At 38.7% G+C, this 12,413-nt stretch overlaps 1 protein-coding gene across 1 annotated transcript in view; it reads right to left on the bottom strand.

Moving 5' to 3' along the window:
- Positions 1 to 11,773, bottom strand: part of ERCC4 (ERCC excision repair 4, endonuclease catalytic subunit) — a 36,703-nt gene extending 24,930 nt beyond the window's left edge. The window contains exons 1-5 of the mRNA XM_004466621.5: positions 11,547 to 11,773; positions 10,198 to 10,378; positions 5,121 to 5,316; positions 4,026 to 4,233; positions 1,627 to 1,807 (exon numbers count right to left, since the gene is read on the bottom strand). Of these exons, the coding sequence (XP_004466678.1) occupies positions 1,627 to 1,807; positions 4,026 to 4,233; positions 5,121 to 5,316; positions 10,198 to 10,378; positions 11,547 to 11,753 (973 nt within the window). The 5' untranslated portion in view covers positions 11,754 to 11,773. The remainder of the gene's footprint in view (positions 1 to 1,626; positions 1,808 to 4,025; positions 4,234 to 5,120; positions 5,317 to 10,197; positions 10,379 to 11,546) is intronic.
- Positions 11,774 to 12,413: the final 640 nt, after the last annotated feature.

Below are 12,413 nucleotides of genomic sequence, written 5' to 3'. Positions count from 1 at the left end.
TTTTCACAGAACACTACTTACTTGAATGAACAATAGACAGAAAAGTCATGGTCATTCAGACTAGGGCATTTGACAGATATTTTCTGGAAAAGGAACAAACTGAGCATTTCACTTTAAGGAAAACAACTGAGAGAATTTGTTGCCAATTATAAAATCTAGTTTCCACTGGAAAATTTGAATTTTGGAAAAGAGATATCCACCACTGTAAGCTTGGCAGTGTCGCAATACTGAAAGACTTTCCTGGTAAGACTTGTGGCAATATTAACACATGGCATTTTGATGTCATATGATGAAGTATGTCAACACTTGCAAGATCTGCATAATTCAGTGAACCAATATCTTTTTCTGTGTACAAGTCCTTTACATCCTTAGTCATTAAAATATTCACTCTTTTCCCAATCCACTTATATTTGTGAGATCAGATTGTCTTCATATTCTTCAGTCAAAAAACATATCATAGCTGACTGGATGCAGAAGCAGATATGAGAATCAAGTTTTCTATTATGCCAGACATTAGGAGATTTGCAAAAATGTAAAACAGTGCCACTACTGTCAATAATTTTTATGCTTTGGTAAGTATATTACTCATAAAATGTTCATTGTGTTTAGATGTAATTAATTTCCTGTTTTTTTTTTTTAATGAAGAAGTAGTTTTTAATCCTGTCTGTTTTCTTTTCTGATAAGTATTGATAGATATAATCCACATAAACAAAATTTCACTGGGCTCTCAATAATCATGAGTGTGAAAGAGACCCAAAGGTTGAGAATCACTAGGCTCAACTAGTCTTTCTCATTATTAATTTCCCTACAAATCTTCTCTTCAGTCCTTGGTACCTGTGATGGCTAGTTTTATGTCAACTTGAGTAGGCTATGGTCATTAAACGCTGGCCTAGTTGTGATTGTGGAGGTATTTTGTAGATGTGATTAGCACCCCTCAAAGTAAAGGCGGTCTTAAACACAAGAACTGACGGTTCCAGAGGTCAGAGGGAATTCTACCTCCACACTACATCCTCCACTGCTTCCTGAATTTCAGTCTAAAAAATATGAACTCAGGAATTAACTCACTCTCATCAGAATTTCCAGCCTCCTGCCTGCCCGCTAAATTCAGACTGCCAGCCCCACAATCACTTGAGTCAATTCCTTATAATGAATTTCTTATTTTATATACATGTACACACACACACACACACACACACACACACCTGCTGTTGGTGCTGTTTCTCCACCAGGAGAACCCTGACTAACTCAGCACTGTAGCTGATAAAGCCCCATACTCCCTTGCTGTTTCTTTGGGGAAAATGAATTTTAAGTTCTTAACAGCTAAACTTCTAGAATGTAAACTATTCCTAAATTGGGGACTGCTTGTACTACATTGTCTTTTCTAGAAATAAAAGTGCCAAGAATGGATATGAATATTTATTATTACACAGAACAGCAGTTAAGTAGGAGGAAACGTTAGCTATCAATAAATCCTACATCCTTGTGCTATGAACATAAAACATAATCTGAAATTTTAGTGTATAACATGCAGTTGAATATAGCACTCCCCACACCAAATTTCCCAACAAAATCCAACACTTTATTCAAACTGGCTTCTAGAATAATATTTGTATTTTTATCTCCCACCTGAATTCTGGCCAAAAGCCTTCTCAGTTGCTCTCAAAGATTCCAGAAGTTTAAGAAATGTGACACAATCATACTGTGAGAGATACTGCAGCAAAGTTCGTAAAATCTTCAAATCTTGAACCAGGGATTTAGTTTTGGCTCCAAGCTGGTGCCACAAAGGATCCAAATAATGGCGGATTGTCTAAAAACAAGAATACAATTTAGCATTGATAATATATGTTCAATATAGCTATTCTTTTTTTTTTTTGCTCTTGTATAAACAGCAAAAAAAAAAAAAACCCACAGCATGATGTTAACTTTATTTTTTAAATACATTTTTAATTTATTTTTAAAAGATACACAGATTACATTAAAAAAATAAGGGATTGCCATATGCCCTATTCCCCACATCTCCTACTTTTCCTACATTAATAACTTCTTTCATTGGTGTGGTACATTCATTGCAAGTGATGAACACATTGTGGAGCACTGCCACACAGCATGGATTACAGTTTACATTGTAGTTTACACTCTGTCATTGCAATGTCATTCAGGTCAAGCCCAAGTGCTGAAAATGCCCCCATATTACACCTCTTTTAATATAGCTATTCTTAATACAAATCACACTTTCAAAAAACTTATTCCCCCAAGGAAGTGGACAGAAAAGTTTAGTTCTAAAGACTCTAATAAAAACGTTTAATTTCTGAAATATAAAGCAGAGTGTCTTATTGCCTTATTGCTGGAATCTTAACGATCAGATAATTATCCATATTTACATTATTAGGAGAAAAAAAGCCTGATAAACATCAGATAACCAATTATTTGCTTTTATGAACATAGTCAAAAGCATGTAGCATGTAGCTCAGACACATTCAGTTCCTGCTAGATTTGTCTCTGACTCTATTCTGGATGGATAAATGGACCATGTCGAATGTGGAGCACAAAGCATAAATCAAATAAACTACATGGGGTTCAATTAAATAAAAATATGTACTTTAATTTGTTGGTACAATTATCAATGTTTCATGGAAAATATTTGCTTAAATTAAAAATTCACTAAGTTTTAATTCTTTCAAGTTCCTAAAAAGCTGCCTTAAACAAAGCACAGCTTTATGTATACACTAAGTAGATATCTAAACATCCTCTGCTATACATACGCTTTGGTACTGAGTACACAATCATATTTCTTTAAGTAACTGATTCTCTAACTAAAAAGGAAAATATTTATAGCATGACATGAAAGCAGAGTCTCTTATCCAACGAATTTAATATTAAGCAGGAGGAATATTTGCATTATTATATAAATTTATTATAAAATTGAAAAGATAGACAAGAGGCAGTTACTGGGTCTGTCCTGGCTAAATAGGGGCCTATAACAATATGCCTCTTTCATAAGACCATCAACAAACAAAAGCTTACATTTTCTAATAAGATGTAAGGTATATCCATATTTAGATTCGGTTACTCAAATACCTAAAACAATGCTTTGATTTTTACTAGCCAGGGGACGATCTACAACAATTTAGTGAAAAATGTATTAAGTTATATAATGTTTTTCTAGGAACACAGTCATTCTTTAAAAAGAATGTGAGGAATTTTTTTTTTTGGTATAACTAAATCAAGTACTAAATCATAATAATCTTTAAGCATAGAGAAACAGAATATATGAAATCAGCTTTATGTATCAATATTTCACATTAAACTAACTTTTTAGAAGAAATCAATAGCTAAGATGAGAGGAATGAGGACTTAAAATTTTCCTTTTTTATAATCACTATTATTGTTTCCTGTAACAAAGAGATTATTCAAAATTTAAATGAGAGGAACCAGCTTACCAAAATATGAAAAAAAAAACCCAACCTGGAATTCATAAAAAAAAAAATCAGCAATTTCTGGACTTACAGTCCAAGCTTAGTTACTTATATATCTGTATTAATGTTAATTCAGTGACAAAATTAGAATAAAAATTCTTTGCACTAAATTCTTACCATTTTCTCAATTCAGAAAGTAATTTTAAGACAGTTTCACATTCCTCAGTAATGAAAATTCATCCAAATTATTTTTTATCCCAAAAAAGAGATCATAAATTAATTTATAATTATGGAGTATTCTTATGCAAACCTCTTCTATCTGTAGAAATCAATTCAGAGCAAAAAGGTTTATCTGCCTCTTAATTATACTCAAAATAGGACATAATCACTTACTATATCATTGCAAAAACAGTTATATGCCAATCTACATATTTCATTACAAATATTACTTTCTAGTAAACCAAAGAAGCTACATTTTAAATCACTTCCAATTTAATTCTAAAATAACAGCAAATTCCTATTAAGAATATTGACAATATTAAAATAACTTGCATTCTTTAAAATTACAACATAACAAAGGAAAAGGAAAAGGAAAAGGAAAAACAGTACCTTGTCAAAAGGTTTTCCAATAGCATTTTCTAAAGATAAATCTTCTACTTCAAGTGATGGATTATGGCATTTTAGTTCCTTCAAACATGCATTTAAAATGTCCAATATAGCGGTCTGTATGGCAAGCATGGCAGATGTCATGGAAACATGAATTTCCACGACTTCAGGTTTGTGCTGTTCTAAAAACGAGTTTACTGCTACATGGAACCTAAAGAAAAATAGTTTTGAAATATTTTCTTGAGTTTCAACAGCTAAGCAGTATGGTCTTGGCTTAATGCTCTAACAGATTTTGTAAATGCAATTCAGAGACAAGCAAAATGGAAAGCAAAATGACAAGGTTTCCAGGAACACTTTCAACTTCAAAGAATGGAAGTGTTATTCCAATCCGGCAGGTGCCAGCAAACTATGGTCTGGCCCAAATCAGTGCCTGTTTTTTTTTAGAGAGTCCTATTTGGAACCCAGCCATGCCCTTTTCTTAGGTATTATCTCTAGCTGTGATCTTTTTGACATCAGCAGAGTTGAGCAACTGGGACAGAGACTGCATGGCCTACAAAGTTCAAAATATCTACTATATGGCCCTTTTCAGAAAGTTTATTAACCCCTTAAATAAGGTATAATCAAGAAAGGAAAAAGGATGTTAAGTAACATAGAATATAACCAAAATACATATCAGCATAAGGTGTAAAATATTTGAAAATTGAAACCTTATGTCTTTCTTAGAAATTTACATAAAGTCTTTAAAACCTTCAGGTTTTAATTCCCTGAGGTGTGATTTTCAAAACAGAAGTGGGAGTCTTAGCCAATCTGCAGCTCACCTAAAGCTGTTGTATGTGTGGGTCTCTAGATTCCTGTAGGTTTCACTAAATGCCCAAGAAATAATTAAGTGGCTACCCTTGGATGGGTTTGATGGGTTACCAGGTAAATAACCATCAAATCTTTCTCTACTTTCAGAAGAATCACTAATATGGTGACCATGTATTTATACTTGGATATGCTTCTTATGAAACTTACTAGCATCTAGTAAATGTAAAATGAAGTTAACATTAAATCACAGTAGAGCTTCTCAAGAGAAATTTGTTACATAATGCTATTTACCTTGGCCACAGATACAGCTTCCTTACGAAAAGATTTCTCATCACTCTTTCCACGTGACAAAAACCAGTATCAAAGGCAACTGCATTGTCTGTGAATGCTTTAATAAAACCACGTTTGTTTTTCTGCCGAAAAAGACGCAAGATGAATGCTTCTTGACAAGACTCGATTATTCTGTGAGCTCTGTACACCAAGATGCCTGAAGGGGGAAAATTATAACTTCACTTAGAGAATAGACTTGTTATTGTCATGCTCACTTTTATTCATCCATTCATTCGATGTATTTTTCTTGAGTGCCTATTTGAGAATAGCCAGGAAATGCTTTAGGCTGGGGATACAGCCATAATCAAGACAGATATAAATCCCTGCCCACATGGCATATGCAATAAATAATGTAAACAAGTAAAATATTTAGTACATTAGAAGGTGATAAATGCTAAGGAGAAAAAATGAATCAGAGAAGGAGAGGGAGCAGTATAAGGGGCAGAGGTTTGTACTTTTAGGTAGGATGGCCTCACCAAGGTGATATGCGTATGATGGAGATGAGGAAGTGGGCCTGTGAACATCTGGACCACAAGAGTTCCAGGTTGAGGGAACAGTAAGAGCAAAGGTGGGAGCATGTCTGGTGTGTTGGAGAAAGAATTTCTAAAAGCAAAGTGGGTTACTAATTCTCTTTTTATATGTACATCAGATGTGGACTATAGAAAACAACTCTATTTTAGAAGTCTGGGCAACATCAGAATTACCTAGTAGAGTAATTCAATTTTCAGAATCAATATTTAGGTGAGAGATAATTTTACCCATTTAAAATAAAAACATTTAATAAGTAGACTTAATACAGCTCTTTTGGGAAGCGGACTTGGCCCAGTGGTTAGGGCGTCCATCTACCAGACGGGAGGTCCGTGGTTCAAACCCTGGGCCTCCTTGACCTGTGTGCAGCTGGCCATGTGCAGTGCTGATGCATGCAAGGAGTGCCATGCCGTGTAGGGGAACCCCACAAGCAAGGAGTGCGCCCCGAAAGGAGAGCCACCCAGCACGAAAGGAAGTGCAGCCTGCCCAGGAACGGTTCTGCACACATGGAGAGCTGACACAAGATGACGCAACGAAAAGAAACACAGATTCCCATGCCGCTGACAAAACAGAAGTGGACAAAGAAAATGATGCAACAAATAGACGCAGAGAACAGAAAACGGGGGCGAGGGGAAGGGGAGAGAAATAAATAAATAAATCTAAAAAAAATACAGCTCTTTTTATGGGGGGGATGATGCATCTGATAATAAAAATAAGGTTAATTATAAATATGTTTACTTACTTAAAAAATAATAAAAGTACTGGATTAGCTATATTCAGTAAACGATTACCAAGTGTTCACTGTCTGCCCAAGTTTGTGGGTGAACAAAACACAATTTTTGCCCTCAAAGAACGTACAGTCTAGGGAGAGATATGGATATACATGTATATGCCATTTAGATACAGAGTGATTAGTGATTAGTTAGATATACATGAGTTGCTATGATGCACAAACATGGTTTCTAGATCAAAAATTCAATTATTCTATGCCAATGATTTTTAGACTTTTAGACCTAAATCAAGCCAGTTGCTTTGTATAGATATGTTAAAAATGTACTTGTAGGTTTTCTCTCCAGTTATCGCTCTTAGGATCTGGAAAATGAAAATGCTATTAAAATCATAGATCGGGAAGCGGATTTGGCTCAATGGATAGAATGTCCACCTACCACATGGGAGGTCCAGGGTTCAAACCCAGGGCCTCCTGACCTGAGTGATAAGCTGGCCCATGCACAGTGCTGATGCGCACAAGGAGTGCCATGCCACGCAGGGGGTGTCCCTCATGTAGGGGAACTCCTTGTGCAAGGAGTGTGCCCCACAAGGAGAGCTGTCTAGTGAAAAAAAGCTGTCTAGTGTGAAAAAAGCGCAGCCTGCCTAGGAGTGGCACTGCACACACCGAGAGCTGATGCAACAAAAAGAGACACAGATTCCCAGTGCCGCTGACAAGAATACGAGCAGATACAGAAGAATACACAGCAAATGGACACAGAAAGCAGACAACTGGGGGTGGGGGTGGGGAGGAAGGGGACAGAAATTAAAAAAAAAAATCTTAAAAAAAATTGTAGATCAAGGTATGTGCAGCTAAAATTTACTCTAGCTAAGCAAATTATTTTTCAAATATGGTAAAAACTAAGTGTCATTTAGAAATTTGTAGACAAAAGATTTTCAATAATATGCAATACGTGTACATAACTAACTTAATACTCAAAAAATATTCTTTACCTAGTAGGCAGGTTTTCTAAGGACTCTATTGGGCCACACTTTGTTGGCCTGGATTGAAATAGTACATAAAATTATGATAATAAAAACAGACTTCTAAAAAAAAAACAAAACACTGATTTAAGAAAATGTACTCCAAATGTTCAAGCCATTTTTGTAATTGCCTTTTAAAGAAAAAGTGAACCTCAGTTTTAAGAAAATGTTGTGGTCCAAAAGGTTAGGTCATTTTTTTAGAACCCAAAACGAAGAAGGAAAAGAGAACTAATGCTATGTCCCAGGCACTAGGTTAGGTACTTTTATAGATTTTACTTCATTTATTCTTCACAATAATTCTAAGGAGCAGGTATTATTATGAGACCAAGAAAGGGAAGCAACTTGGCCAGGGTCCAACCAGCGAGTAAATGGGAGACCAAAGATTCCAAATCATGTGTCTAATGTCTATGTTCTACCTACTAAATACCATCTTAGGGCTCCCCTTAAAAAAAATAAATAAGTAAAAGCAGTGCAAGCATGTTAGGTTTCTGGGGGCGGTTCTAGTCCCACAAAAGCCTACTTAAATTTTTTATGTTCCCACAACATTCTGTGTCTCATACTGTACTGTCATTACATCTTTATCTGTCTCCCCCACTAAATGGCTTGAGGTGAGAAATATCCTAATCACAAGAAATAGAATACTTACTATGTACCATGCATGTATTTTACATACATTATCTTACTTCAGTATCACAATTATTTTAAAAGGTAAGGTACTATTACTCTTGAATTTACAGATGAGTAAACTGAGGCACAGAGAAATTAAGTAACTTGCCCAAAGCCACACAGCTGGTAAATGGTGAGGGTGCGCTCACACCCAGAAGCAGTCTAACTCAAGAGTTCACCATACTCTCGTTCTTCTATCTTCTGCACCTAGTACATTCCTGCCAAACAAGGGACCCTGAGTAAATGTTTGTTGAAAGAATACAGAGCTGAATGGCAGCAATGGGCATACAAATCTAACATGTAACCTTTTTTTTTTACCATTTCCAAGAGAACGTGCTCTGAGTCCTAGCTGGAGATGTCAGCATCAACTCTAGCAATGAAAGCATCCTCTTTCACTGTCTTTTTGCAAGTACAAGCTGGGTAGGTATTTACATGATTCTCTTACTTTTTAGGACTTCTGGTTGGTAGGGATACCTAAAGTAGGGTATGGTGCTGGTAATATTTGGGTGGTGACGGGGGGAACAAGCTGGGACTAGGGGCATCAAGTAGCTTCTGGAGGGTTACTTGATCCGGGGATAGTGCTTTGGCTTTTAGGAGTTTTGGTGAAGGAGAATGATCCCAGGGGATGGAGACTTTGAAGGAATTCATTGCTGCCATTCATCTAAGCAGAAGCAGAAGTTCCAGAAGTTCATTACTGATTGGGACTCTATCAGAAATGGGGATGGTATAAGGAACTGTCTAAAGCTATACTTTGGACACTTTATTAATTCATATTGCTCACTACCAAATGAGGCTGACCTGAGATTCCAAGTCGCAGAGTAATACTGACATCTAGTGGTGGTTTTAATAAAATTTTGTTTTCATGTATCAACAACAAAAAAGGCAAATCGAAGCTTTTGAAGAAATCAGCAAACAACAAAACTCTTTACAGTATAACAAGATTTCTAGTTATAAAGTAAACTTATTATTATTGTTTTTGCTATCATTTATTAAGCATTTACTATGTGCCCTATGTCTACTGAGCATATGTGTTACACTATGCTAAGCAATTGATCTTATCACTTAATTCTCACGGTAACTGTACGAGGTACTATTCTCATGATGTAAGAAATGAGAAAACTGAAGCTCATGAACACTAAGGAACCTGCTGGTAGGTAAGCAGTGGAGTTAGCATTTAAAGTCTGGTGCACCAGACCCCTGGCTCACGCTGCAGTTTGAAACAATTATAAATGCTATAAAAGTATAACACAAGGTTTCTTCGGTAAGTTCACCATGAATCAAATAAAGCGTTCCTTTATACATTTATTCATTAGATATTTCCTGGAGGTCTTCTAGATTCAGGCAATATGTTAGGTACAGTGGGAGACAGGACAGTAAATTTCACACTCTTTCTGCCCTCAAGAAGTTCATTAAAGACTAGTTTATCCAACCATTCTTTCATCCAACAAATATGTGTTTAGTACCTATCAAGTACTAGTTACTTAGCCTGGGATAAACAGTGAACAGGTTCCTCCTTATGGCTTAAGGAGCTTGTTATCTAGTGAGCGAGAGAGACAAACAGGCAAATATACGCAGAGGTGCGTAAATGGAAGAAATACAAGGTCCAGAGCAAGACCTCTAGATTAGCATCAGGGAAATGAGAAATGGTTTCCCAAAGGATGTATAAGAATAAAAAATAATTCCTTTTTTATATTAAATAATTTAATTAAAATTAAATCATTCTTTCTGAAGTCATTAAGCACCACTTGGTTTAATTTCAAATTGTGGGAAAAATACCTTTTAAAGAAGAAAGTAAAATATTTTAGGATATTTACAAAGAATATTTATTCCAAATTTGATTAATTTTTAAAAGTAAATGCCAGTCAGCACTGATTCTGAGTTTAGGAAACAAGGAAAAGTCAATCTCATTCAAATAACAAATATTTATTGAGCATCTACAATGAGTCTGGTATTAAGCTGAGGGCTGTGAGCATGCTGTTGCGCAAAAAGATCCAGTGTAGCCCACAAGGAGATTCTAGTTTAGAGTTCAGCAGTGGAGACACATAAAAATTGTACATATTTATATACAAATAACAATAAGGTTACAGATTCTTACCAGTAATCAAATCTGATGGTATCCTATCTGTCAAGAAATCGACCACAAGTATTCGACTTGTTGCAAATATAACACCGCCTTGTGTGTAAACCTCATAGCGACTGTTACTTGGAATTTCATTTGTTACTCGGCGAGGGAGGTGTTCAACTCCTTCTATCTTCAGCTGATTGATAAAATACTCCTAAACCAAACCAAACTTGATTAGTGGCTGTTTAATGCAGGGCAGGTTTTACTAGGTTGCAGGTATTAAAATGATGCACTGTGTCTCAGAGATTATGAACACAAGATGAATGTACAAACTTCGCTATTACTTTATGTTGCTAGGATTTAACCAGGATTTTGTTTTTGGATTTATGTAAGGAATTACTGCACTTGAGTTATTACGAGCACTTTAGGAAAAAAAGTACTGGTTAAACCCTGGCTTAAAAGACCTCTGATACCTAGAAAACACTTCCCCACCAAAGTCAAGTTTGTAGCCAACTGTATTGTGTGAGAAGATACAAAGGACTCACTTTCCCAGATGATTGCTTTGACTATTAGTTCTGTCCCCATCCACGCTAGAGGGGACATAATGTCATTGGGTCTCTTGGCCTACTGCAACATAATGTGGATACCCCCTTTCGTGGGCCTCAGGTGTGGTGGGCCCTCCGCTAAGACCTGGGGATAGATGCATAAGACAGGGTCACTAGCCTCAAAGAGTCTGTGGTCCCTCTTTTCAGTTGACATTTACCTCCTGGCCACCAGCTCTATTGAGGGACTCATCAGACTTGTCAGACCTGGCTCTGTCACCTTCCATCCAGCTGTCAGGCAGGCGTATCCTCTTTCCATCTTTCAGACTCCCCCATAGTCCTTACACCCAATTAATCTCCCCCAATATCCCCAGCTTCCAGCTCCCCACCTTTCTGACCCTGTCCCCTCCTTCCTATAGCCTTGGTGAACCCTAATTCCCCTCAGGGCCCCTCTGCTACTCGGTTCTCGCCGGCCTCGGCGTCTCCTTTCATGTCTCTCTTTCACCCTCAGCAACCCCTTTCTTCCCCAACACTGTTTCCTTTTAGGAATCTTACTCTTTGCTACCAGCAACACCCTCAATATCCAACTTCGGGATCCCCCATTACTCCCATCCCCACCCTCTTTCAGACATCCCTCCCAGCCTCCTCAAATGACCCCCCTACTCCCCTCAGAGCCCCTCCATCCCTGTCGGTGTCCTCGCACCGTGTCAGGGACATGCATCCCTTCGGCGCCCCTCCATCCCGCTCAAGGCCTCGCAGCCGCGTCAGGGCCTGCACCGGCTCAGGGGGCCCCCGAACGCGCCCTGGATCCCCTCGCTCCCGCGCCGCCGGCGGCCGCACCTCCTCGGCGGGCTGCGTGTTGAGCACCAGCACCAGGCACGCCGGGTGGCAGTGCAGCTGGAGAAAGTGGTAGAGGAGCCGGTCCGCGCCGAGCCCGCGGGAGCACACTACCAGTCCGTCGGTGTCAAGCAGTTCCAGCACCAGCTGCCGCTCATATTCCAGCAGAGGCGCCATAGCCGGCACTCCAGCCGGTAGTCCCGGCTCCATGCACGCCCTTCCGGGGCCGCGGCCGAACGTAGCCGAAGAGAGCCGAGTCCGAGGCGAGCGTCGGCCGAAGGGAGCCGAAGAGGAACCGAGCCCAGACGAGCTTTGGCCGAAGATAGCCGAAGAGAGCCGAGCCCGAAAAACGAGCGCCGGCCGAAGGAAGCCGAAGAGGAGTCGAACAGGGGACGAGCGCTGGCCAAAGACGGCCGAAGAGAGCCGAGGCCGAGAAGTCTCGCTCTGGCCGAAGGAAGCCGAAGAAGGCCGAATCCGAAAGCGCGCGGGCCGAAGATTCTGAGTCACTTGAAGACTCGTGTGCTCCGGACCTTGGGCCATCCCCGGGCCTGCAGGTTTCCGCATCCTTTAATCTGAGAGTCGGGCAACTTCATCCTAGACCTGGAACACAAGCTACCAAAAAGCAAGGAAGGGGGAAATTAAGTGTTTAGTTCATTGTAAATCTGCCCAGTGCGCCTACCTGTTTCCCAGGTGGATATTTGGTCTTTACTTTTGCATACTTTTTGCATTTGACCCGTCCCCCCGCTTACAAATTATATATATTTTGAATAATTTACTGAATTTCAGGGTCGTGTTTTCCTCGAAAGGTCTGAAATACGTAAGCTATTTTAGAGTCGCAACCAGGTGGACCTGAGCAGCCGCGTCCCGCCT

The sequence above is a fragment of the Dasypus novemcinctus genome, chromosome 23 (genome assembly GCF_030445035.2).
Source record: "Dasypus novemcinctus isolate mDasNov1 chromosome 23, mDasNov1.1.hap2, whole genome shotgun sequence".
Classification (NCBI taxonomy): Eukaryota; Metazoa; Chordata; class Mammalia; order Cingulata; family Dasypodidae; genus Dasypus; species Dasypus novemcinctus.
This window is presented reverse-complemented; position numbering and strand designations above follow the sequence as displayed.